The 27,144-nt window shown below is 44.4% G+C and overlaps 1 protein-coding gene across 3 annotated transcripts in view; it reads left to right on the forward strand.

Annotated features, from left to right (window-relative positions):
- Nucleotides 1-21,335, forward strand: part of TBC1D9 (TBC1 domain family member 9) — a 94,247-nt gene extending 72,912 nt beyond the window's left edge. For 2 of the 3 annotated variants that reach the window (XM_029076493.2, XM_029076494.2), the window contains exons 14-21: nucleotides 7,955-8,053; nucleotides 8,192-8,260; nucleotides 8,642-8,882; nucleotides 11,138-11,203; nucleotides 15,018-15,104; nucleotides 16,276-16,350; nucleotides 16,443-16,546; nucleotides 19,174-21,335. In XM_029076493.2, the coding sequence (XP_028932326.1) occupies nucleotides 7,955-8,053; nucleotides 8,192-8,260; nucleotides 8,642-8,882; nucleotides 11,138-11,203; nucleotides 15,018-15,104; nucleotides 16,276-16,350; nucleotides 16,443-16,546; nucleotides 19,174-19,917 (1,485 nt within the window). In that variant the 3' untranslated portion in view covers nucleotides 19,918-21,335. The remainder of the gene's footprint in view (nucleotides 1-7,954; nucleotides 8,054-8,191; nucleotides 8,261-8,641; nucleotides 8,883-11,137; nucleotides 11,204-15,017; nucleotides 15,105-16,275; nucleotides 16,351-16,442; nucleotides 16,547-19,173) is intronic. The other variant, XM_039913819.1, reaches the window with a different exon arrangement.
- The last annotated feature ends 5,809 nt before the right edge of the window (nucleotides 21,336-27,144 follow it).

Raw genomic sequence — 27,144 nt, forward strand, 5'->3', positions numbered from 1 at the left:
TTCCTTTTTTGATGGAGGAGATGTTGGGTGAAGGGAAGGATCATGAGAGTCCTCAGTGGAGACTGAGGGAATAAATACTTGGAAACTACTAGTGGCTTACCTTGAAAGCCTGGAGAATAATAGGATGCATTTAAAATTAGGGTTTTTGGGACTTTTTAAAATTAAAGATTGACCTATTGTCCTTAAACCTCTTGATTCTCATTCTCATACAGTATTTCTGGTGGCATGACAAATATGTATGAACTGTTACTCCCAGAACAGATCATCACAATTATGGTTTAGTTGGGTCATTTTGAACCAGGCAACAAACTTTAAGGAAGTCTTGTGCCATTTACGAGCACAAACTTCCCCTCCTTCTCTTGCTTTGGGCAGGTCAAAAAAACTCATGGTAGTGAAGAAGTCACCACCCAGGAGATTTCCTCAGATCTGTAGTCATAGAAATATTGTCTGCTTCAGCTTCCAGTAACATAGGACCGTGAAGTCCTTCCTCTCCCTTTCAACTCACTCCTTCCCCCAAATCCCCCTCCGTTTAAAAGGGCAGGACTGGCCACATTCCCTTAAGGTCAACAAGCTGGCACCAAGGCCATTTCATTAGGAAAGGAAAGGAAATTGGAGACATCATCAAAGAGTCTTTTTCATTTGCATTTCAGCCTGCTGATTCTTTAAAGGCAGAGAATAGGCTATTTAGAATCCTGGTTAAGTGACTAACATTTAAGCACACATGTGTTCCCTCTCTGTCTTCTCCCTTTCTCTCTCCCTCTTCCCTTCCTCCTCCTTCAGCAGACAGTTCTAATGAGAAGTAGCTACTTTTACAGACTAGATTTCTTTGAGGAATGCCTTAGTGCTGCATAATGACTGTTTTCACTTATCTATTCCACTGATGCTACCAGTGTCTAAAAGACTTTTGTTTCTAAACCACTTGGCCTTTCTCTGATCTCCTAAGTGGGGTCACTAATGCCCTTTCCTAGTCAACATTGGCCTTCAGGGTCTTGGAGCTGCAAATGAAGACTCCGAATGTCAGAGATTAGATTCTTCCAGAAGAATTTCCCACTGCTGTTTTATAGACCTGCCGAGACTTGGCCCAGGAATGAAATCATAGTGCTCAGTCCTCTTGGTCTGATTACTGTCTAGACCCCAGTCCAGAGAGACCTCAGGACTGGAGGGCAGGAGCCTATTCACCCCTTCCGCTCTAAGCTCCTAAGTACTCCACTCTAACTTTCTTTGTCTCAGTTCCCTTGCTTGGCGCTTAGTTTGGGGCTCTGTCCCTAGTCCACGCTCAGTAAATATTATTGATTGATTTGCAGTGAGCATGGCCTAGTGGATAGAGCATGGGCCCGGTAGTCAGAAGGACCTGAGTTCTAATCCCGGCTCCGCCACGTTTCTGTTGTGTGACCTTGGGCAAGTCACTTCACTTGTCTGTGCCTCAATTCCATCATCTTTAAAATGGGGATTAAGTTTGTGAGCGCTCTGTGGGACAGGGACTGTGTCCAACCCCATTATCTTGTATCTACCCCAGGCTTAGAACACTGCTTGGCACATAATAAGTACTTAACAAATATCACAGTTGTTATTATCACCACTATTAATTACCATTATTAGGGTTTAGATGTACAAAGTGGCAGACTGACATAAAAATACCCTCTGTGACTGTTTCATTAGGGATACTATGGAGAATTCAGGAAACAAAACCTGAAGAAAGAGATATGAGAGTCAGGCTCGGGGTGCTTTGACCACTTAACTCTGGGTTGATTTGTGTATTGCTTATCTGAGTGTTTACAGATGTTTTGAAACTCAGCTGTTCCCCTTTTTAACATTCATATCTTTCTTATGAGAAAGCTTCCTCTTTATGAGTGTCTTTAATTCTGCTGTAGCCAACACTGAAGCAGAAACCAGATTCATTGACTGTCCCCTCACCTTTAACCTTTGGAAAGATTAATTTACTAATCAGAAAAGGCAGTTTTTTAACAAACCACAAAAATGTCCACAGCGCCTTCCTCCCAGGAAGGTCATATGTTTTGAACCCTCTGTTTTCTGCAGTCTTTTGCCCCTATGAGGCCAGGAGGAGCAGAGGACATTATTTATTGCTCCTCTTGTGAAAAGAGCTGAGAGAAATGGTCCGGAAGTGATTTGCTAGAGAAGTTCTAGACTTGGTTAGGTATCTGGAAAAATAGCAGGGGTGGGAAGCAGTATGACCTAATGAATGAAGCACAGGCCGGAGAGCAAAAGAGTCAGAGGACCCGGGTTCTAATCCTAGCTCCCCCAATTGCTTGCTCTGTGACCTTGGGCAAGTCACTTAACTTCTGGGCCTCAGTTTCCTCAACTGCAAAATGAGAATTCAAATACCTGTCTTTCCTCCTACTCTGTGAGCCTCATGCGAGACAGGGACTGTATCCAGCCTGATTAACTGGTATCTTATTCTGGTGCTTAGAACAGTGCTTGACACATAGTAAGTGCTTATCAAATACCATTATAAAAAAAAAAAAGTAAGCCCTGTTTTTAGCAACTCTAGAGGAAAGAAAAGATGAAGTTGAGAGAGTCTTAGGGAGCTCAGTTCTGGCTCTGCCCTCCCAGGTACAGAGGGGAGCAAGCCTCTCCTTTCATTTGGGGGGTATTCGTTAAGCACCTATGTGCCAAGCACGGGGATAGATACAAGATAATCAAGTTGGACACAGTCTCTATCCCACATGGGGCTCACAGACCTTCTACTGCATTCCCACATTTCGGTCCCTTTGGAAGAACACTCATTTCTACCTTAACTTAGTGTCTTCACTATGCACTGCGACTAGAATGTTGTTAATGGATTAGGGAGCATCTATCCAATGAGAGTTTGTAAGAAAAAGTGGTTTATGCACGTGTGCCTATGCACAATTGTGTGGTGTCCTGCCAGGTGACTACTACAGGTTTCCCAAGAACACAAGCCCCGATTGGGGGAGTAATTAAATTTGGCCCTAGGGGAGAACGTCACTCCAGTGGCTCCCACCCTCTCAGGGAAGCAGAATGACTTCTGGCCTTTCTGCCCCAGTGCTCTCTGGCCATACTACTTTGCATCCGTACTGTTGGGAAAGTGGAAAGTGCAGCGGGGCCATTTTTCCTGCAGTTGTTTGGGAGGAGAAATTGGCTGAACTGAAAAACAGCATTGCCTAAGTGGTTAGAGCACAAACTTAGAAGTCAAAAGGGCCTGAGTTCCAATCTCCGCTCCTCCATTTGTCTACTCTGTGACCTTGGGGAAGTTACTTAACTTCTCTGTGCCTCAGTTACCTCACTGTAAAATGGAGATTGACTGATGTGGGACAGGCATTGTGGCCAAATTAATTACACTGGAGCTACCCCAGCACTTAGTACAGTGCCTGGTACATAAAAGATGCTTAACAAATACCAGGCCAAGGTGGAAGTGTTAGGCTTTTCTCTACTGATTTTTGTCTGGCAAGCAGTGGATAAAGGCACTCAGACTTAGAAAAAAAGATTTCTCCAAATACCCAAGTTAGGAAGAATTGTGAGACCCTTGGGCTGCTTGGGTTTATGAATCCTTCTCTGGAAGTTTGGCATTAAGCCAGCATTTACTTGTGAGATTCTCCACCACTCATGAGGGCCACACCATCTATCCAGCCATGTTTTGGACCGTCTTTATTAATTTGTTTCTCAGGAGAAGCAGCGTTGCCTAGTAGACAGAGCATGGGCCTGGAGTCAGAAGGACCTGGGTTCTAATTCTGACCCTGCCGCTTGTCTGCGGCAGGACTTGCTGCTTGGGCAAGTCACTTCACTTCTCTGTACCCCAGTTACTTCATCTTAATCCTGTGAGCCCCATTCTGTTGCCAATTTGTACATTCCAAGCGCTTAGTACAGTGCTCTGCACATAGTAAGCGCTCAATAAATACTATTGAATGAATGAATGTGGGATGTGGACTGTGTCCAACCCAGTTAGCTTTTATCTACCCCAGTTCTTAGTACAGTAAGTACAACAAGTAAGTGCCAGTGTAAGTAAGTGCTAAACAGCATTTACTATGTCCTCTAGATCGTAAGCTAGTTGTGGACAAGAAATATGTCTGTTAATTGTTGTATTGTACTCTCCCAAGTACTTAGTATAGTGCTGTGCACACAGTAAGCACTCAATAAATATGAATGAATGAACAGAATACCATTTTTTAAAAAAAGGAAGTTGAGGATTCCTACAGTGCCACTTCTAAGTGGGTGAGAACCTAAGCTGAGGGCAAAGAGTAGAACAACATGAGAAGCAGTGTGGCTTAGTGGATAAAGCACGGGCCTGGGAATTGGAAGAACCTGGGTTCTAATCCTGGCTCTGCCATTTGCTGTGAGACCTCATGCAAGTCACTTCATTTTTCTTTGCCACAATCACCTCATCTGTAAAATGGGGCTTAAGCATGTGAAAGCCCCACATGGGGCAGAGATTGTAACTTATTTACCCCAGAATACATACTAAGCACTTAACAAGTATCATTATTATTATTATGACCCTGCTACTGATTTCAGCTCTCAGAGACACTGAGGTTCACCGGTCTTATTCTTTAAGAATGTCTTCTTTACTACAGTTTTGTTCCTAGAGCAGACCTTCCATTAATTTGTCTGGTGAATTTGCTTTCCAGTTCACTTCAGAGGGCAAAGAAGGTCAGAAAAGAAGCTGAAGGGGTGGGGGAATGGAACCAAAAATCAAGGGAGGATTGAGGTAGAGAAGAGAAAGTTTCAGGAGCTGAAATAATATGGAGAAAATTACTTTCCTTTTGGCGTTGGGAATTTTCTGGGAAACTCTGAAAGTTGTGTAAATTTTCTTTTTCACAAGGGCTGGAAATTCCAGGTGATGTGAGTTTACGCTCTCTGAACATCTGTGTTTGTGAATGGTGGAAAACAGTGGCTCCAGGCTGGACTGACCTCATTGTTTGTTTTGCATTATTTGCAATATGTCTCGTTCTTCAGCTTGTCAGACCTCCCTCCCAGGGGACAATCACATCATTCTTATCACTTCTTGCCCATTAGGAGTTCTACAAAAATAGCAGGATACCAATTTAGAGGCAGCCGTGTCCCTGGTGGACAACGTTGCTTCTTCCAGCTGGAAGGAGAATTGTACTTAGACTGGCCTAAGTCCCAGAATGCCTGCCCTGGGCCGGCTTGAGTCACAACCTGAGTATGGGAGAAGTTCAGATTAATACCCACTGCAGTGATGAAGTTCTATCTAGAGACCAGGAGCAGATGTTCTGCTTTGGCCCACATGGCTGAAATGAACATAAAACATAAGACTTTGTTGCTGACAGACAGAAATACTGTATTCACTCACATAGTTGCTCCACTTTTTGCCATTGAAAAATGGGGTTGGAGTTATTATGTAGAGGATTAAGTTTATAAAATAATCGGGGCCAGAGGAAGGGGGGAGGGAATGAGGAGGAAAGGTAAAGTAAGTGGACATTTGAATCTGCTTCTCTTCCTTTGTACTCTTTCAACTGCAGCAGACAGGAGACTCTTAATTAGCACCACCCCCCCACCCTTTCTTTCCTACCCCAGAAGTTAGCAAGTCTCAGTGAAGAAACTCCCTGGCAAAAGCATTTTCTGACTCTTTTCCTCTTCCCACCCAGTCACCCTGCCACCACCTATCATTGTTTGCAAATATAATCGTATTTCTTCCTTAAAAATTGTGGGAGAGGGAAATTATGCAGTGGAGGGAATTATGCTGGAAAGTACAATAATACTAACTCCCTTCTCCTTTAGTAACATCTCATCGACAGAACTCAAAAATCTTAAAGATTCAAAATATCTCTTGGGAAGGTGGGTGGAGAGTGAATGCCAGAAATTAATTCAAGAAGAAAACTACAGCTTGGAGAGAGCTGTTTGGCTTGATTCTCCACATTTGGTGAGGACAGAATATTGGTAGTTCAGATTCTGCTTTCCTAGTATTTTTCTTGGTTTTCCAGATTGCCTAATTGTTCAGTGTTTTAAAACTTCATTGCACATTAAAAAAATAATCACAGGAGATGTATCTAATCCTTTCTACTGCTTCTAGGGTGGAGAAACTCAGAGTTCATCAAGTAGACTTAACACCAGTAACTCCTTGTTCAAGAGGTCTTTACCAGAATTCCCAGGGAGAGGTGTGCTTTCCTATATTACTGTCCAGGGCCAGAATTTGTACACCTATTCTTAGCAAGCAGTAGGCTGAATTACCTGACTTTTGGGCTTTAAAGCCCTCAATCAGCTCACCCCATCCTACCTCTCACCTCACTGATCCTCTACTACAGTCCAGCCTGTACACTCTGCTCCTGTAGCACCAGTTTACTCACTGTGCCTCGATCTCATCTTCCTCATCTCCAACCTCTTTTCCATATCCTCCTGCTAGCCTGGAACTCCCTTCCCTTGCATATATGCCAGGCCACCACTCTCTCCACCTTCAAAGCATTACCAAGGTCACATCAAGAGCCCTTTTCCAATTACGCCCTCTTTTCTCCTGCTTGCTGTTTCTGCCTTGTCTATTCCTTGTCAATCTGTGACCTTTAGACATTTGATATTCATCCCACCCCCAACACCACAGAAGTTATGTACATATCTTTAAATTATATATTTTAAAGTATTTATTCATATTAATGTCTATCAACCTCTAGATTATAAACTCCTTATGGGCATGGAACTTGTCTGCTAATTTTGTTGCATTCTTCTCTCCCAAGTGCTTAGTACAGTACTCTGCACATAATAAACACTCTAATACCATGGATTGATTGATTGGGACATATTTTACTGGTCCTGGTAAGCCTGGGGTTATTTCTTCTTTATGCTTGTGATTATTCCTCTTCTCTCAATAATCTCATTGCTATATCAAATTGTATGCCATCATTTTTAAGAAGCTAAAGCATGAAAAATAATCAGTTTATCGAAAAGGAGATCCCTGTGAACTTTTGTTTCCAGGTTTCCTGAGACCTCATATTTAAAGCTCTTTGTCCATAAAACAGTCAGATTTTTGAAATCATGGGCTCTTATAACAAATCATGTTTGTTCAAACATGGTTCCAACCCTGAAAAACTCTTAGCTGCTGCTTCTGCCCAAGGGTGTCCCCTCAAAATAAAGGAGAGGATGAGAGCTCCCATCCTTTCCTTTTTTTAAAGGCATTTATTAAGCATTTTCTATATGCCAGGTACTGTTCTAAGCACTGGGGTAGATACAGATTCAGTCTTAATCTCCATTTTATAGAGGCATCTGAGGCACTGAGAAGTTAAGTGACTTGCCCAAGGTCACACAGAAGACAAGTAGCAGAGCTGGGATTAAAACCCAGGTCCTCCTGACTCACAGGCCTGTTCTCTATGCACTAGGCAACACTACTTTCTCTGCTCACTCGTGAAAGCAAGGAGGAGGATAAGGAAGGAATCTTCCCATCAGCACAGAGGAACTGAGGACCTTAGGGCAACCAGAGATTTTGAAAACTGCTGCTGACTACAAAAATAATAATCATAATCATAATAGTCACATTTGTTAAACACCCAGATGGATACAAGATAATCAGATCAGGCAGGTCCCTGTACCTCCTTGGGAGCAGGATTAGTGTAGGGACAGAAATGAAGAACAAGAAACTCAAATTCAACCTGTTTGGCCAGAAGGAAGGAATATGCCTTTTGGCAAAGAGGATTAGAGGATCGGAGATTTAGTCAGTCATGGACTCTGGGGATCTCTCTGTCAAACTGCTGGGAGATCTGCCGTTTATGGAGGAATGAGATCATTCAGATAACTACTGGTGGTAATTTAGGACTAAAAATAGGAAGGGACAAATTCTAGAAAGTTAAAATGGCCTTTAGATTGCCTGACTATTAAATGCTCGCAACTTCTATCCCTGGTCACCAACCAAAAGGACCCTGTTACCCTGCTCCAGTTTGCTCAGAATGGGGGGCGGTCTCCCCCCTCACTGAATAAAAGCAGTGTGGTGGCCAGGCTTTTGGGTAAAGTTTTCTCACTCACTGTCCCCTTCCAGAAATTTGGAACCATCCGGGCTGATTTGATTGAACAGATGAGATTCAAGCAGAGGCTGAAGGTGATCCAAACCCTTGAGGACACTACGAAGCGCAATGTGGTAGGTTCTTGGAAGAGTTATATTTGGGGGTGCCCCAACCTCTCTAGAAGAAAGGTGAGGTGCTTTAGTGTCTGACGTGAACATGTTCTCAAAAGGAACCTGCTCTAGATTCAGCTGTTTGTGTTCCATTTTGATAAGGTGCGGACCATTGTCACAGAAACTTCCTTTACCATTGATGAACTGGAGGAACTCTATGCTCTTTTCAAGGTAGGCTACAAGTTTTGGGGGGTTCTGGTACTTGTTAGGTGCTTACTATATGCCAGACACTGTACTAAATGTACAAAATAATGTTTAGATATAGTCTTAATTCCCATTTAACAGATTAAGAATATCTGGTTTTCCAGCTCCTGCTGGGAAAAGGAAGAACAGCGATTGCAGAATTCTCTTCAATCCATTATATTTATTGAGCACATACTCTGTTCAGAGCACTATACTAGCGGTAGAGTAACTAGGTCTCATCCCTGCTGTCAGGGGGTTTCCAGTCTAGCAGGAGAGATAAACCACCACTCTTCCTCCCACACTGGGAGTCTAACCCGGGCTGCCTGGCTGAAAACCGGGAATTCTGACCGCCAAACTCTCTTTTCCCAGGCGGAACATCTCACCAGCTGTTACTGGGGTGGAAGCAGCAGTGCCTTGGACCGCCACGACCCCAGCCTGCCCTACCTGGAGCAGTACCGCATTGACTTTGAGCAGTTTAAGGGGATGTTTGCTCTCCTGTTTCCCTGGGCGTGCGGGGCTCACTCAGAAGTGCTAGCTTCACGCCTGTTCCAACTGCTGGATGAAAATGGAGACTCTCTGATCAACTTTCGGGAATTCGTGTCTGGGCTAAGTAAGGGCAAGTAATTACAGGATTTGGCTCTGACCTGGGGAAAAGCTTGTTCTAAAAGATACTGCCTTAAATTTCACATCAAAGGGAGTCCCGGAGAGGAAAAGAGATGAGCTCTCTTCGGACTGTAGACTTTTCAAATATTTTGCAGAAAACTCCCTCTCTGCTATAGGTTGCCAGGGACATAACCCCCACAGAAAGAATGGATAAAGGCATCATGATGACGGTGATGGCGTCTATCAAGTTCATAGTACAGGCAAAGTACTGTGGTATATACAAATTAATCAGATTGAACGCAGTCCCTCTTCCACCCAAGCTCACATCTAACGGGGAGGGAGAGCAAGTATTTTATCCCTCTTTTACAGATGAGAAAACTGAAGCCTCAAGAAGTAACGTGACTTTTCCAGGGTTGCAGAGCTGGGATTAGAACCCAGATCTCCTGACTCTATAATCCCACGCTCTTCCACTAGACATGCTTTCCTCTCTTTGAACAAGGAACAGATATCTAGCCCCCTCCTGTTCAGGCATTTGATGGTAGGATGATAATGAGGGGAACACCTGGATTTTGTCTCCCCAAACCTCCTTCCCCCTTCCCACCATCCCCATGATTAGATCAGAATGCCCAATGCCTGCCTGCTCAGAAGCAGGTGTATGGACTTCAAATCACTATCCAAATCTGTGCTGACACTGTAGCACAGTGAAGTCTAAGCAGTAACTGAAAATAAGCACAGGAAATACTTTATGCTGATGAAGCAGGAAAATGCTTCCAGGATTTTGCAAGAAATGTTTCTTCTTTCAATACATCTGAATTTGATACAATGGCAACTAAATGCATTTATTCAATGTCTAAAATACACTTTCTAGGGGAGACTCATTTAATGCAAATCTATGAAACTATAAACAGTCATAAAATGCCAATTTAAAATGAATTATATAAATGCAGACCACCACCACTATCAGGGACAGAGGGAGTGCACTTTCCCCCTGCCTGGACTTCTTTTGGCCACAAGCCTGTGCAGTGGCGGAGAGGAGAGAGAGAGAGAGAGAGAGAGAATACAGGGAGCAGCCTGGCTTGTCCAACCAACCAGTACAGTGAAGAAGGAATTCTGGGCTCCTGTGATTCCTAGTCTGGCTGTGCCTCAGGGTGACCTTGAGTGAGGCATTCAGTCTCTCCCTTTCCTTCGTCACAAAGGAAAGCCAGGCAGTTACAAGCATGACTGAAAATTAGACAAAAAAATAAAGAGCCATAATACTGCCACAGACAGTGGGGGAAATGGGTGTTGGGGAGGGACAGGCACTGGGTTAGCCTCCAGACAGGAGAAGGGCCTGAGTCTCTCCCAGAGCAGGACAAGAAGTGCAGCCACCTCCTCCAGTCCCCCTTTATGCTAAGGTAAGGTAAGGTAACTTATGCTAGTTACCAAACAGGAGAAGAAAGGGTCCATTTCAATTACAGTAACATTATTTTTGGTCGGTCTTGCTGCTGCCTTAGTTGTATTTTTAGCAAATGACTGCATTTAATAATAATAATAATAAAAGTGCTATTTTGTTAAGTGCTTACTATGTGCCAGGCACTGTACTAAGCACTGGGGTGAGTATAAGCAAATCAGTTTGGACACAGTCCCTGTCCCACATGGGGCACATGGTCGTAATCCCCATTTTACAGATGAGGTAACTGAGGCACAGAAAAGTGAAATAACTTGCCCAAGGCCACACAGCAGACAAATGGTGGTGCCGGAATTAGAACCCAGGTCCTTCTGCCTCCTAGGCCCGTGCTCTATCATCTATACCATGTGGCTTTTGATCATATGATAGTGTTTGGTGCCCCAGTTCCCTTGCAAAAGGCAGATTTTTTTGTTATAGGGTATTTATTACGTGCTTACTCTAAGCATTGTACTAAGTACTGGAACGGCAGATGCAAGCTAATCAGGATGGACACAGTCCATAACCCACATAGGGATCACAGTCTTAATCCCCATTCTACATATGAGGTAATTTAGGCACCCTAGTCACTTAACTTGCCCCAGGCCCCAGACCAGGCAAGTGGAAAAGCTGTGGAAAAGCTGGGCTGAAAACCCAGGTCCTACTGACTCTCAGGTCCGCATTCTATCCGCTAGACCACACTGCTTCTCTTAGATAGCAGATTTATCTAATCACTTATTAAACAGACTACTCCACTTCAGAGTCAAGTGTTAATGCCTGGGAATGTAACATGGTGATGTGATTCAAGTCTCACATGCATTTCTCTTGATTTTTTTCAGGTGCAGCATGTCACGGAGACCTCACAGAGAAACTGAAATTGCTGTACAAAATGCACGTTCTGCCTGGTAAGTGAGCAGCAAAGGAGAGCATGTGACCTCACAGTTAAGGGCGTAGCAATCAGTTACCCAAAATTTGCATCAAGAAATTTCAGGTATCCTGAATCTTTGACAATACAGTTGTCCCTAAGAATTAGCTAACCCAAAGTGAAGCGGTTTCCACGGTGTCTGGTTTAGCACAGGGTTGGGAATGTCCAAAACTTCTCTTGTTTCATTAGCTATCCTGGCGTGGTAAAGGGTTATCTCTAAAAGTTTTCATTCCACTATAAACCAAAATAGCAAGTACCTTCATCCTATGGCATGGTGAGCCTTGTCCTGAGGCAGAAGGCCCTCTGCAGAGGTGGAGAGATGAGGAACAAGGAACAGATTCAAGGAAGGGGGTGGTAGAGGAATAATTAAAAGAAGTTAAGCTGGGTCTTAGAAAAAGACTGCCTTAGAGGACTTCAGCCAGACACTGTCTGTGGAAGAAAGCTCGGAGCTAAAATTGACATTCAAAAAGAGCCATGTTAAAGGGCAGCGAGAACCTTCTGAAAGACAACATCTAACTGATCTTACATTCAAGCCCCGATGTGCCATTTCCAGGGTCACATGGGGGAGGGAAACGGGGAAAGGTTAACCTGAAATTATGGTTAGTGGGTCTTCCCTCCAATTGGAGACTAGAGTTGGGATAAATGGGCCTTTTTGTCTTATTCTCCATTCCATATCCTAGGGTTCCAGATTTCTTTCTTCTTGACTTCACTTTTTAAATATTTTTTTACCAAAATATTGTAGTGGAACTATACCACCAGTCAGCTAACCAAGCAGGAACTGGTAAATAAGATTGGGGCAGGTAGTAAGAGTAACTTGAAAACATGTATAGATAATTTGCCACTCCAGGGTATATCTAATGAAGCAGTAAAAGTCTTGGACATCCCAGCCCTGTGCTAAACCGGACACCATGGAAACAGCTTTACTTTGGTTTAGCTAATTCTTAGAAGCAACAGTGATTTTAAAGATTCAGGATACTTGAAATCTTTTGATGCAAATTTTGAGTAACTTTGATATGAAGTACTTGCATTCTCTCATAGAATGGTTGAATACCTCAGGATGAGAAGTGGAGGGAAGGAGTTTGGATAGGAGAAATGGGTTTCCTGGAGCAGAAAGTATAGGTGGGAAACCAAAAAAAGACATCCTTTAAACCTGGCAGAATTTTCCAAGTGAGAAAGGCAGGAAAGCCCATAAACAAATGGCAAGTCAGGTGCACACAGGAAATTAGCCAGGTCAAGAAAGGAGTCTGAAGAACTATGAGATAAGGTTCTTCAAAAAATCAAAAGTAGGAAGTTGAATAGGATATCAGTGAACCGCATGAGAACTATATAAAAGATGTCCTTGCGCGGGATAGTAGAGAAACTAAAGAAAGAGAATAAGTTTCAAGAAAGTCTTTGTAAAACAGAAAATAGAGCAGAAAAATGGCAGAGCACTTCCACATGAGCAAATATGAGATATTGTATCTAGGGAACAGTAATCCAAATTACAACTAGATGATGAGCACTGAGCACTGTCTCCCGTTCTAGACTCTAAGATTGTTGTGGGCACAGAATGTGTTTATCAACTCTCTTGTACTGTACTCTCCCAAGTTCTGCATGCAGTAAACACTCAATAAATACTACTGATCGATTGAACGCTCAACCACAATTCAGCAAAGATCTTGAAGTTACTGTCAGCTGTTCCCTGAAACCTCAAGGAGTAGTGGCAGCCAAAGAAGTTTGGTCATCATCAGGAATAGTCCCCAAAATTAAATAAGGGTACATCTGTACCTGGAATACAGTTTTGGTTGCTGCATCTTAGAAGGGTTGGACAAGCTAAAGAGAGGTTTAACCAAAAATGATTGGGGGATGGAGCAGCTTTAAGAGGAGGAAAGACTGAAAAGGCAGAAGTAGAGGTGAGATGATGAAATAAAGTGTGGAAGGAATGAACATAAAATTATTATTCACTGATTCCCCCAAAACACTACGTTGAGAGAGCATCCACTGAAGCTTGATGGTTAAAAGGTTGTGCAGATTTGAAATATCAATGACTTTGAGGGGGTTTTAGATTGATGGGGGCCACTAATGGATCGTTAAAGTTAGGGATGTTAGATGGCCCATCGTTAACAGTGGGGTTAGATGTAAGGAAGGCACCCAAAACACTGTGGATCCTTCAAGCATCATTTGTTATCACTGTCAGACAGAATATTAGGCTGAATGGACTACTGGTCATACCCTGTGTGATATTGCTTTTTGGTTTGTACAAGAAATTGCTTGAACAATGCACCTGCCCCTCTCCCAGTAGGTAGCTTGGTCATGGGTTCTAACCGAGTGCTGCAGAGAACAGTGACAGAACGAGTTCTGTGCATTTCTGTTGATATTCTTGATATTGTAAGGTTAAAGTGTAGAGAATTCCCCAGAACAATCTACCTCAGCTCTTGCAGCCTAGGCAAATGTAAAACATTTAGTAAGTGTGTAAGGTGACTCGAGAACTTTGGAGTGGAAGGAGGACCACCTGGCATAGCAGAGTGTATGCCATGAAAAGCTCCATCGGCTTTAACAAACCCACTTCTTTTCTGACCGCTCACTGCTTCCAAACAACAGTCAGATCCATCACCAGCAAGGTCAAGTTTTATACACATTGAATAAATGCAGCTGGGGCCACAGTCCCATCCATTCCATTGGGTTTTGATGCTGGATTTATTCTATAACTTGACAAGTCAGGGAAGTCAGGGAAATTGGGTCAATTTTTAGATGACAGATTCTCAGTAAGGGACCACCTTTTTGTCATGTGCATATTACCCCTACAGCATCTGATATTGGGCTTCAAATTCCCACCCGCAAAATTAGGGTCTGTGTCCTGACCAGTCAGTGGAAGCTGAGGAGTAGCTTTGCCTTCACTAGCACCTAAACTATAAAATAATGGTCTCCTGACATCTGAACACAAGCCTGGGAGTCAGATGGTCATGGGTTCTAATCCCAGCTCCTCAATCGATCTGCTGTGGAACCTTGGGCAAGTCCCTTCAATTCTCTGTCTCAGTTACCTCATCTGTAAAATGGGGATTGAGACTGTGAGCCCCACGTGGTACAGGGACTGCATCCAACCCAATTGCTTGTATCCACCCCAGTGCTTATTACAGTGGCTGGCACATAGTAAGCGCTTAATAAGTACCACAGTTATTATTACCATTATTATTATTATTGGGGCTTTTTTGCTATTTCACTTATGATCTTGGCACTGTTTAACATCCTCAGATGGAGCCTGGGGATTTAGGATGGGAAGGAGAAAGTGGTAGATGAATATGTTAAGGTACTTCATTCAGTCATTTGTTGAGCGCTTAGTGTTTGCAGAGCACTGTACTAAGTGAATAATGTAGATTCCAGAGATGAGAGCTGGGCCAATAGTAGAGTTGGGGCAGGCAGGGGTGGGTCAGCTTTAAAAATAAATTCTTCTCCCACTTGCCTTTTCCTAATCTATAGGTTTACTTAAATGCTCCCACTCTGCAGTTGACTGTTGATATTTATTGCTAAGCACATTCCATGGTATTGTTCCTTCCCACCCCCATTAAAAAATACCAAAATTCCTACTGAAAAATGTCCTGAAGTCAGCCACAAATTTGTTGAATGGTAGTAGATAGACAATGTCAATGCCCAGGGCCTCGTACCCAAAATCACTTGGGGTATTTTCCCTAGTAAACCTGAATTTGTATTGGGCAACCAAAAAGAGGATTTTTAAAAAATATGTTGCTTTGAATAGACTGATTAAGCCCCCGGGCTCACATCAAACTTGGGCACTAATCATACTTTCCCTTATGTAGAGCTACCTCCTGATCAAGAAGAGCCAGATTCAGCTTTTGAAGCCACCCAGTACTTCTTTGAGGACATCACGCCAGAGTGCACACACGGTAGGTGTCGGCTCTCCCCAGAAGCACACTCTTGCATTTTTCTCAGTCCAAGAGGGTCCCTTGCAACTGACTGTGGTAAAGAAGTAGAATAAAAGTTCCATCTGGCCTGCCTCTTTCCTTCACAAGGGTCTTTCTAGAAAGGGTGGAGCAAACTGCCCAGCAGACCACTAGGCTGCTAACCTACTAAGCAGGAAGCACCCCAATAACCTCAAAGGAAAATTGCTTCTCTTAGTGAGAGCAGTTGACAGACTTCCTCCTTCAGTGGTAGGATTAGACCCAACGACAGTCATCTTCCAGCAAGAGTAAAGCGAGGGAGGCAAGGCAGATATGAAGCCAAGGCAAATTCCTCCTTAGGTCATTGTACTGCTCTCTCTTGCTTAACCAGGTTATAGGAAGCTGATTAGCTTCTTAAATTTGAACCGGAAGGCAAAAACTGCAGTGAGATTTGATGACTCATTTTTAAATAATGAGTCAGGTGGGACCAGGATTGGGTCCAACCTGATTATCTTGCATCTACCGCAGGGCTGCATACAGTGTTTGGCACATAGTAAGCCCTTAACAAGTACCATTATGATGATGAGGAGAGGACAAAGGGGGAAATTGACCTGTCTCTCTTTCTCAATGCTATCTTCAAGAACAGAGCAGCTTTTCTACAATGCTTACACGGAACTGGAATTTAAGTCACAGTCATTCCTCATTGTTTTCTTTTTGTGTACCAAATGGCTTTTAAAACTGGAAGGGACATTTTTATGAAAAAATATTTCTATCATCCCACCTCCCTGCTTGGGTTTGAAGACTCCGACAGTCTAAATGCCAAATCAATCTTCCTTTGAGGGCTGAGACACCAGCCCTTGGGTGAGCAGAAAGATAGAAATCTAGAAATATATCTTACTTTTTCTGGTCTTAAAACCAGGGAAACCGTTGTGGCCTCAAATCCAAATCTGTAGCCATTTGAGAGAATGCGCCTAGATAATTTCCCAATCTTTTTAAAAATCTGATCCTGAAAAAATTGATTCCATCTCTCACAGAACCTGGTTTATTATCACCAGAGATCCACATCTGGAGTCTTCCCCCTCACTTTCTACTGGAAAGTTTAGTTTGCTCCAGTTTTTTTAAATATATAATCGTATCTTTTGTAATATGTCTTATCCCTCTGAATATTTTCCTGTAGTTGTTGGACTAGACAGCAGGAATAAACAGAACGCAGATGATGGGTTTGTTACAGTGAGTCTAAAACCAGACAAAGGTACAGATCTCTCCATATGTGTATTTATTTTTCCATTTATTAAAAGCCCTTTTGATAGACGGTTCCCATATTTCTTGGCCTTTGACTATTAGGGAAGAAGGCAAATTCCCAAGAGAATCGCAACTACCTAAGACTTTGGACCCAGGAAAATAAATCCAAATCGAAAAATGCAAAGGAGTTACCCAAACTGAACCAGGTAAGTTTTTGCCCTCTGGTAGAAAGTAAAAGAATATAGTACAAAGTGGCAGTTAAATTCAGACCTGACCAGTAGTAAATACAAATTGTATGTGACTTGTTGGGTATCCTGTGGGGAAGATCAAGCTATTTGTGAGATGGTAAATATGTTACTTCTTGAAATTGTCATATGAAGGCTCAGGAAGGCTCAGGAGGCTAAAACCCTGTCCTCCCCCGACTTTTCCATCACTGAAGACGGCACCACTATCCTTCCTGTCTCTCAAGCCCATAACCTTGGCAATATCCTTGACTCCCCTTTGTCGTTCAAGCCATATTCAGTCCAAAACTAAATCCTGTCAGTCCCACTTTCACGACATAGCTAAAGTCCTCCCTTTCCTCTCCATCCAAACTGCTAACATGTGAATACAGTCACTCATCCTACCCTGCCTGGATTACTGCATCAGCCTCCTTGCTGACTTCCCAGCCTCCTGTCTCTCCCCACTCCAGTCTATACTTCACTCTGCTGGCCAGATCATTTTTCTACAGAAACATTCAGGGCATGTCACCCTGCTCCTCAAAAAACTCCAGTGGTTGCCCATCCACCTCCACATCAAAAAGTAGCTCCTCACCCTTGTCTGTAAAGCACTCCACCACCTTCCTCCCTCCTACTTCACCTCGCTTCTCTCCTTCTACAATCTCTTTGCTCTTCTAATGCTAAACTTCTCATTGCTAAACTTCTCACTGTGCCTCGATCTCACCTGTCTTGCTGTCGACCCCTAGGCCACATCCTGCCCCTGGCCTCAAACACCCTCCTTCCTCAAATCTGTCAGGCACACTCTCTCCCCATTCAAAATCTTACTGAAGGCACATCTCCTCCAAAGACCTTCCCAGACTAAGCCCCTCTTTTCCTCATCTCCCACTCCCTTCTGCGACATCTTGACTTGCTCCCTTTACTTTTCCCCACTCCAGCCCCACAGCACTTAAGTACATATCTATCATTTTATTTATTTGTATTTATGCCTGTCTCCCCCACTCTAGACTGTAAGCTCGATTGGGCAGAGAATGTGACTGTTTATTGTTGTACCGTACTCTCCCAAGTGCTTAGTACAGTGCCCTGTACATAGTAAGAGCTTAATAAATACGATTGAATGAATGAATCCAACTTTGCCTAGAAAGCTCTGGGTCTACACTGACATAATTAAGTACTCTACTGGGATGTGTTTGGCACCTTGCGTGGCACTTTTTTTAAATTGAGCTCGCTGCTTAGAGAAAATAGCCAGATCATTTGAGAATACACTATCTTGTAAATGGAGGTGAAACCTTGATATAATCAAAGTATATTAAAATGCTTTTACAAGTGCTCATTATTTAAAAAACACAACCATAAAGCCTTGTCAAATTGCCTGCATTTGCTTTCATTACTATCAAGTTCTCACCTCAGCCCCTATTTGCTACTTCAGAGTTTCACCAAAAGAGGCCAGATACGCATCTGGGTCTCTAAGGCTAGGTGTAATATGCTTATACATGGTAACTTGGGGAAAGAAATGAATTTTTTTCGGGTACCCAAGTCGAGTAAACAGCACTTTCTTTACAAAAGCACCGCCAAGTCTGTATCACAGAGCACGTGGTATAACTTTCACCTCACTAAACCGCTCATTCTTAGCATCTGAAAGTGGGTTTTTGAGCAAGCCATTGATTCTCCTGTGCACTTTCTGACTCCCCTAACAATTCATATCTGCTTTCCTGACCCCCGTAGACAAGGAAATATAGCATGAGGCCTTTTTGCTCCTGCATTTAGAATTTAATTATTACACTCTTTCCAAAACGACAGCCTTATTGAAGCTGTAGACACCCAGCTCATCTTAAATAGTAGCCTCATTGTAGGTAGTAAAATGTGAACTTTTCTCATTCCATTTAGGAATCAGTTGTGCCCACAGAAATGTTAACTTTTCTAATATCGTTTGGGTGCACATTTTCCTGCTTAAGAGTTGCAACAGCTCCCTTTTCACCCTCCCCACTAGTCCAATCCTCTGTGCTAAAAAATAATATGCCAGAAGGGAAGGATCCAGAACAAAGAAATCTCCAGCCAGACCAGGGGAATGTGCACCCCCATGAGCCCCAATAATCAGGAAATTGACTGTAAAACGTACAAAAGAGACAGGGGCACAGACAAATGTCCGTGCAGAAGTTCTGGCTCAGAAACTTTCTCTCTGTCAGTGTTGAATTGCTGTCCCGCACAGATATGGGTCAGACATGGAATATTAATGTAAAAAAGCCTACTTGGAAACATATACTTGCCTTCACTGGTCTAAACCACCAGAGGCAGAGAAGCACTTTAGGCAATGGGGGAATTGCAAGAGAAAAACACCATAGAGTCACTGTCTTCACAGAGCTGATCTCCTGGGGAAGATGGGAGAAAGGCAGGAGCCCTGGGAGACACAGATCCTGGACAGGTACATAAAAGTATAGGAACACAGCCAGATCTAGGTTCCACATTCAATACGAGGAGCCAGTGAGATGATGATTTGTTTATATCTACCCCAGCACTTAGTACAGTGCCTGGTACATAGTAAGCGCTGAACAAGTACCGTTCTTCTTCTTATTATTATTATAATTAACTTGTCACCCTCCCCCCAAACCTGGTCCCAGGGGCAGTTTATCGAGCTGTGCAAGACAATGTACAACATGTTCAGCGAGGACCCGAATGAGCAAGAGCTGTATCACGCGACCGCCGCCGTGACTAGCCTGCTGCTGGAGATTGGCGAAGTGGGCAAGCTGTTTGTTGCCCAGCCTGCCAAGGAGAGCGACACCAGAGGTCCTGATGCCAGGGGCACCGCCCGCGGCCCAGGCAGCCAAGCCCTCCAGAACATGCTGTTCCCCAAGAAAGGGGCCAACCAACCCTACTCCCCAGAGCCGGGCGAGCCGCCTCCTCCCAGCCCGGGCCCCGAAGGCGAGGAGCCTCCTGAGGGCGGCCTGGGGGGGCAGATGGAAGACATCAAGCTGGAGGACTCGTCCCCCCGGGACCACGGGGCCGGCTCCTCCATGCTCATCTCCGACGATGACAGCTCTATGTCCTCCTACTCGGTGCTAAGCGCGGGCTCCCACGAGGAGGACAAGCTGCACTGCGAGGACATTGGGGACGACACTGTCCTGGTGCGCAGCGACCGGGGCGGAGCCGCGTCGGCCCTTCCCCGGAGCACCAGCCTGGACCGTGACTGGGCCATCACCTTCGAGCAGTTCCTGGCCTCACTGTTAACCGAGCCGGCCCTGGTCAGGTACTTCGACAAACCCGTGTCCATGATGGCCCGGATAACCAATGCCAAGAACGTAAGGATGATGGGCAAGCCCATCACCTCTGCCAGTGACTATGAGATCTCTGCCCTGTCAGGGTGAAGTAGGGGTCAGCGGGGAGGGAGGGTTTTTTAAGTTGTTTTGTGTTGCAGGGTTTTATTTTTCTTGTCCTGTTTGGTTTTTTTTAAATTCAGTATTTATTGGTACCTGGCCTGAGGCCTGGTATTTTCATAATATTAAGTAGAGGGTAAACAATGGGAAAATATTTAAATATCTTAGGTACTCACTTTATTTCTATGGACACCACCAAACACCCAGATTGCAGCTTCATTCTACAACAGTTTCAAAAAGATTAAATTGCCAGCAGAAAATGTGGATTCTCATGATTATGGCTGAGTTCGATTCTCCCCTCTTTAGAGAAGGCAAAAATTCAACACTGTGGGATTACTTAAGCCCAGAGGTATTGAAAACACACCTCACCCCTCAGCAAACCCCAGGCCCCACATAGTCGCCCTCCAGACTCTGGTTGAGTCGAGCATCATAGTGACCTCACGGTTGACACTCTACAGAGGGTAAAGATTCGTTCTGCGTTTTTATGTCTACACCAAATGGCAGTTATTTATGTACATGTTTTTTCTAATCAGACCAGCAGAGAGAATAAATGCTGTCAATAGTGAGTACTTCAAAATGGAAGAGACCTGGCCCCTTGGTCGGTTGGTTGGTTAGGCTCTTGTAAGTCCCACACCACATCCTGGCGGGATGGGTTTTTTGTGTTTTTTTTGTTTTGTTTTGAGTCGAGCTTGAAGAGGAAGTTTTGTTTGCTGAAGCATTGCCTCACAGCCTTCCTTCCTTCCCCAGGGAAGGAATGTGTGGAGGCCTAAAAAAAATTGGCTGGGAAGCTCGAGTTCAAGTGGCAAAGATGACCACTTTGAGTTTTTAGAAAATTAAAGACACCCTGACTTCTCTGACAGCTGAAACTGCAACTTGCTGTTCATCTCTAAGATGAACTGACTCTTTTACCATCCTCTTAACCTTTCCCCTATAGATTTAGGAAATGATGGACATGTACTGCTTAAGTCCTTTTCTTTTTTAGTTAAACCACTGTAAGTAGGAGTAATGTAAACTGAAACAAATCTGCAAGATGATGTAACTGAATGTTTTAAAATCTTACTGGGAACATGTCACTTTATATAAAGAATAGTATGCTGTATCAATTACCTGAATGGTATGTGGAAATGAAATCTAGCACACCTGCACTTTGAATTCTTGCTTTTCTACAGACATGATTTTTTTGCTTATTTGTCATCACTAAATTCAACATTCCTAAATGACTTGATTTGCTTCTTCAAAATGTCCTCCAAAGTTGATTTTTTTCACATCATTGTATATTGTAAACCTGTTTTATTTTAGCTGATGCTGCTGTTTCATTGTTTACAAGAATGGTTTTAAAACTGTAAGGCAAAGTAGTGTTTAATCAAAAATAGGATAAATGTGAATAATAAAATACACTCGGATACTCATGGATGGTTTCTTTGTAAATTATTCAGTTCAAGCCCAAAGGGAAAAAAACAAGTCACCTTCACCACCTTCAAAGTGAATTTTAGGGAACAACCATGTGGAAAAAGCCAAACTCTGAAAAGCAGTACCTTTTTTAAAAAAATGGTATTTGTTAAGCACTTACTATGTGCCAGGCACTGAACTAAGCGCTGGGGTAGATACAAGATAATTAGGTTGGACATGGTCCGTGCTCCACATGGGGCTCACAGTTTTAATCTCCATTTTACCAATGAGGCAACAGAAGCAGAGAAGCCAAGTGACCCAACCAGGGTCACTGAGCAGACAAGAGGTAAACTGGTGCTAGAACCGAGGCCCTCCCACTCCCAGGCCCAAGTACCTGATTCTAGTTTTGTAAGGAGGCCCAGATTAATTCCAACCCAGCCTTTCTTTATAAGGCCATGCTGTAGTGCTCAACCCAGAGCAACCAGGGTAGAAGTGGGCAGACTCTTTGTACAGAAGAGTCGCACCGTTTGGGTTCCGCCATGACATCACTGCAACACACTACCCCCAGAACGATCAGATGATGTTATTCTGTACCGCTGCTTCCTAGCAACAGCTCTCTCTGCCAATACCAAAGGGAGAGGAGATGGATAGGGTGGGAGGGGAATAGAGAGGGAAGGGCCATGGCTCAATCCCTCAAACCAGCCGTGGCATTTTCTTGGGAGCAGTGCAGCTTACAGTGCTCTTCACCACTGCAGCTGGAGGTGGGGAAGGAGAACTGCAGTCAGATCTACCCTCAAACCACTGGCATAGAGTTGCTGCCCCCTCCCACACAGCCCCACCAACTGCCCTCTGAGATCGGATTGCGCCATGAGCCACATAGGTCTAGAGCCATATGTTCCCAGACACTGTGATAGAGGAAGATTCTTCCTAGGAAAGTTTCAGTTCACATCAGAATATTTTTAGGTTTGGGTTTGTTCATCGCTCTCTGTGAAGCCTCAATATAACAAGGGGTGTCTTGATGTAGATATGAGGAGAATACATTTAGATTTATCAACTAGCCTGGGAGTCCAAAAAGGAAGAGATAGGGATGAACTCGTGCACATCAATGGCTTGGAGGGCTTTAGAAGGAGCAAAACTTGAAGAAAGGCAAAACTTGAAGAAAGTGGAGGTTTTAATCTGGTTTGGGCTCTACTTTATGATGCCAGGGGCTATTCTATCAATTTCATTTTTATCAGCAGTTTCAATTCTATCCTGTTATTGGATTCCTTATTTCTCCCCGAAGAAAGCTTTCTCTCCACTGGTGACTTAGTTGAATAAAGCCAGAGAAATGTTTTCCTTGAGGATGGCAGAGTAATCAAAATATTTCAAAGTAACAACCCACTTGCCCTTTGGGACTCTGATTTGAATAGGCACCTGGCCAGAAATGGGTCCTGAGCTAGAAAAGATCTGATAGAACAGCAAATCTTCAACAAATGTTTGAGCCTGGCAGCCAGGGCTGGACTAGCCAAGGAAAATCTCAGGTCCCTCTTGCCCAAGTGGGCCTCTCTGGATGTCATGTCATCCTCATCCCTGCCGGCCCAAAGCCCAACAGCAGAACAAAGCAGAAAAGACTCCCTTCCTCAAGCTCTCTCCAATTAATTGAGCACTTACTATGCACAGAGCACTATACTAAGCTTTTGGAGAGAACAGTGCAGAGTTGGCAGGCACATGGCCCAAGATGAGCTTACAGCCTAGAGGGGAAGACAGATATTAATATAAATAAATTACAGCTATGTACATCGGTGCTGTGGGGCTGAAGGAGTGAATAAAGGATGCAAATCCAAGTTCACCCTTTCCTCCTTCCCTCCCTGTCCTTTTTTGAACGGGCACCTGAGAATTTCCAAGTGAGATATTCAGAGCAAGGTCAGCCCTGCCAGCACCCAGAAAAGCAAATATTTTGCTGAAAAGACTGAAAAGACCCTGAACAATCAGTGATATTTATTGAGCGCTTGCTGTGTGCAGAGCACTCTACTAAGCACTTGGGAGAGTACAATGCAACAGAAGCATTCCCTGCCCTCAACGAGGTTACAGTCCAAGCACTGGGATAGGTACATTAGATGCAGATTGGACAGAGGTCCTGGCCCAAACAGGGCTCCTAGTCTAAGTAAGAGGGAGAAAAGGTATTTAATCCCCATTTCACAGATGAGGAAACTGAGGGGCATAAGTGATGTGACTTGGTCACACAGCAGGTGAATGGCAGAGTTGGGAGGCACTGAAGCTTGGCCGTGGCAGGCTGGTCCAGATTAAGGCCCGAATGGGTCCTGAGCTAACCCATTTTGCAGAATCCCCACGACATGAACTGCCATTACATTACAATGTACATGGTGCAATTTGGTGACATCATTATATTGCACCCATTTTCAAATCCGCACAGGATTGAGACCCATCAGTCAGGCCACTGCACTCCCCAGCCCCTGAAGTAAAGAAATACTTTTTGATAAACGTTTTTTTCCTTTGACCTCTTTCTGTCATGGAAAGCGAGGAGGAGGCAAGCCAGAGGAAGGTCCGCAAGTCGCTGAACCCCATTCTGGACTGAGAAACCTCCCCAAGGCTGATCCGACTGAGGCTTTACATAGCCGCAGCTCTGCATAGCCGCAGCTTTGCATAACTGCTTTTATTTTTCGGGGGGGGTGTCAGGGACAGGGGTAGTTGGGGAGGGAAGAAGCAAGACTCTATGGAATAGCAGAAACTTAAGATAGTTGCAGTGTATGAACAATGCCAGACTGAGCAGGAGGTGAGGGGGAGTCAGGGATGGCGAGTCAGCTCCAGCCTAGCCTCATTCCTCAAGCCCCAACCCACCTCTCCAACACTGCCCATGCACGGCCTTCATTTTAGGCAAGTCTGGTGTGGGTGCCATCTTAGAATATCCCAAGCAGTGGCAATCTTAGTGGGATCAGGAGGCCCATGGTTGCTCTCTGAAGTTGGTTCTGGATGGAAGGAGGGCTCTTCTTTGTCTGGGTTGCCAAGCCTCTCATTGCTGCTTAGAGCTCTTATTCCACTGCAAGAAAAATTGTCTAACTGAAGGCACAATTTAAGATCTAATCAACTCCACCTCCTCCTCTGGTAGCTGGTCCTCAGGGGCCTTGTCCATAGTGGCCTGGTGCTCTTAGCAGCAAGGACTTCTGAGAGGGGAAGTCAGGTGTCCCTGCTCTTCCACCAAGCACACTGATTCTGCAGGACATCTAAGGGGTCTCATAGGGTTACCTGGGACCTTGTTGAGCACAAGAGGTACTTCAGGAGACTGACTTTGGACTCTCCCTTCCTCCTAGACTCATCAGGAGGCCTGTGACTGCAGGAATCCCTCCTTGGTGACGCGCTGGTTCATTTCCCAAATCCTGTCACCACCGGGCGGGGCGACCCTTATTAGAACATCTGGGCCTAGCCCAAGCTGACTTCCCACCTCTCTCTGAGCCGAAAATAATAGTAATTGATGTGATGATTCCTTCTGCTTCTGTTCCAAAATTCTCTGTTTGCATAATGTTTAAGCCCTGAATTTTGACAGTACATTTCTTTAGAAAATACGAGCCAGACAAAGGAAGCCAGAATTAGGCACAAAGTAGAGCATATATTTAGCCCTAGCAGAAAGGCCTGAGCTTTGCGAGTTACAAAAGATGTAAAGGGGTATGTTAGAGAAACAAAGGTCGATATACACACTCCTATCCAGATGTGTACATAAACTCTCACTCTCATTCATACGCGCACACAGAGATTCACACCCCGGCCTTGGTGCTGAGCCCCAGCCGGGGCAGAAGGTAAGGGAAACTACAGAGGGAGTCGGCTTGGGCTCAGTAGCCTTTGCAGGCTGCGTGAACTTTTTGGTCCAGAGACCATAGAATCCAGCAGAGGCGGGAGCTGAGGACAGCCAGTGATGAGGTAATTTCTCTTACTTTTTCCTGCCACTGGTGCATTTCAGAAACTGTGGCTCAGAACTTAAACTTCATTTTACATCTAGTCCTAGCCAGAGTATCCATTCCTCCCTTCCCCTTCGTGTTAACTGATGCTGCTTTCAGCTTTTTCTAGGCAGGCACAGTTCAAGGCATTTATCGATTCCTGGGGGGACAAGTATGTGTGCCGGGGGGGAGGGGTGGCCGGGGAAGAGGCCCGGTCCAAAGCTTGCCCTCTTGTTCCCCCAGAGAGTAAGTCACCAGCTCTGCAAAGCAGCCAGAGGCAGCAGGGTGCCAGGAGGCAGGTAGGTACTGGCATAGTGAGTCCCTGGAGGGCAAGGGTCCTGGGTTGCCACCTGAGTCCCACTGACTGATTTGGATCTGCTCCTGCACATTTCCAGCCTGCCAGAAGATCTTGGAAACAAAACTCCATCCCTCAATCAGTGGTATTTACTAAGGGCTTCCTGTGTGCAGAGCACTTGGGAGAGTACAATATGACAGAGCTGGTAGATGTGGTCCCTGCCCACAAGGAGCTTCCAGCATAGAGAAGTTTAAGGTTTGTGTTACTGAGCACTGTGTCAGGCTCTTCGCTTACTCAGCCAGTGTGGCAAACACCAGCTTGTGGTTACCAACCCATCTTCAGCCTGCTGGGCAAGAAAAAAAGACATCCTGGAAGCACCCACAGTGTGAACAATGGCATTGTCCTGAGCAGAAGCTCGTTGTGGACTTTGTGTCAGTTTTATTGTTCTCTCCCAAGTGCTTAGTATAGTGTGCCGCACACAGTAAGGGATCAATAAATTCCATTGATTGACTCACTGACAAGCAATGGTTGAAAGACATATGAACCCTGGCAGCTGGGTACAGAGCCTAAGGAGGAGCCACTGTATGAAACGATACAGTCCCAACTCACATTTGCAGTACAATCATGATCAAAAAGCAGATTCCAAATTATCACAATAGCTCTCTGTCAGACTCCTGGAGAACAAGGGGAACAAATGTGAGGCAGAGAGCCAGAGAACCTGAGTTCTATTCCCGGCTCTGCCACTTGCCTGATGTGAGACCTCGGGTGAATCACAATTTTTCTGTGCCTCAATTTCCTCAACTACAAACTTAACTGTGATTCCCAGGTGGGACAGGGACCGTATCCACCCTGATTAAATTCTATATCTCAGCATTTAGAACAGTGCTTGACACATAGTAAGCTCTTAAATGCCATTCAAAACAAAATGAACAAATAAAAAAAAAAGACCCATGGAAAGATCCCCCCACTGTTACAGCTGCCCTGGATACTCTGAATGCCCATGTAAACTAGTGAAGTTTATTGCTCTGATACTGACTGAGTGAGGCTAGCCTATACCTGCTCTCCTGGCCAACCTAGGAAAACAGCATGGCCTAATAGACAGAGCACAGGCCTGAGAGTCAGAAGGACCTGGTCTCTAACTCCCGCTCTTCCACTTGTCTGCTGTGTCATCTTGGGCAAGTCACTTCACTTACTTCGTGCCTCAGTTACTTTATCTGCAAAATGCAGATTAAGACTATGAGCCCCATGTAGGACAGGGACTGTGTCCAACCTGATTAGCTTATATCTATCCCAGTGCTTAGTACAGTGCCTAGCACATAGTAAGCACTTAAATATCATTAAAAAACCCCTAATGACACTTTCTTCCCTCCCCTTACCTCTGCAGGAGCCGCTGTTGGGCCTAAAATAGTCCTGGCCATTCTGAGGAGGGGAGGGGACAAGGTTATAGGTTAGATATATATATATGATATAGGTTATAAAATCCCTAAGGGACGGAATCATGTCTACCAACTCGACGGTACTGTACTCTTCCAAGCACTTAGTACGGTGCTCCACACATTATATGTGCTCAATATATGCCACTCATTGATTGATGCGGGAGAAAGT

The sequence above is a fragment of the Ornithorhynchus anatinus genome, chromosome 12 (assembly GCF_004115215.2).
Source record: "Ornithorhynchus anatinus isolate Pmale09 chromosome 12, mOrnAna1.pri.v4, whole genome shotgun sequence".
Taxonomy (NCBI): Eukaryota; Metazoa; Chordata; class Mammalia; order Monotremata; family Ornithorhynchidae; genus Ornithorhynchus; species Ornithorhynchus anatinus.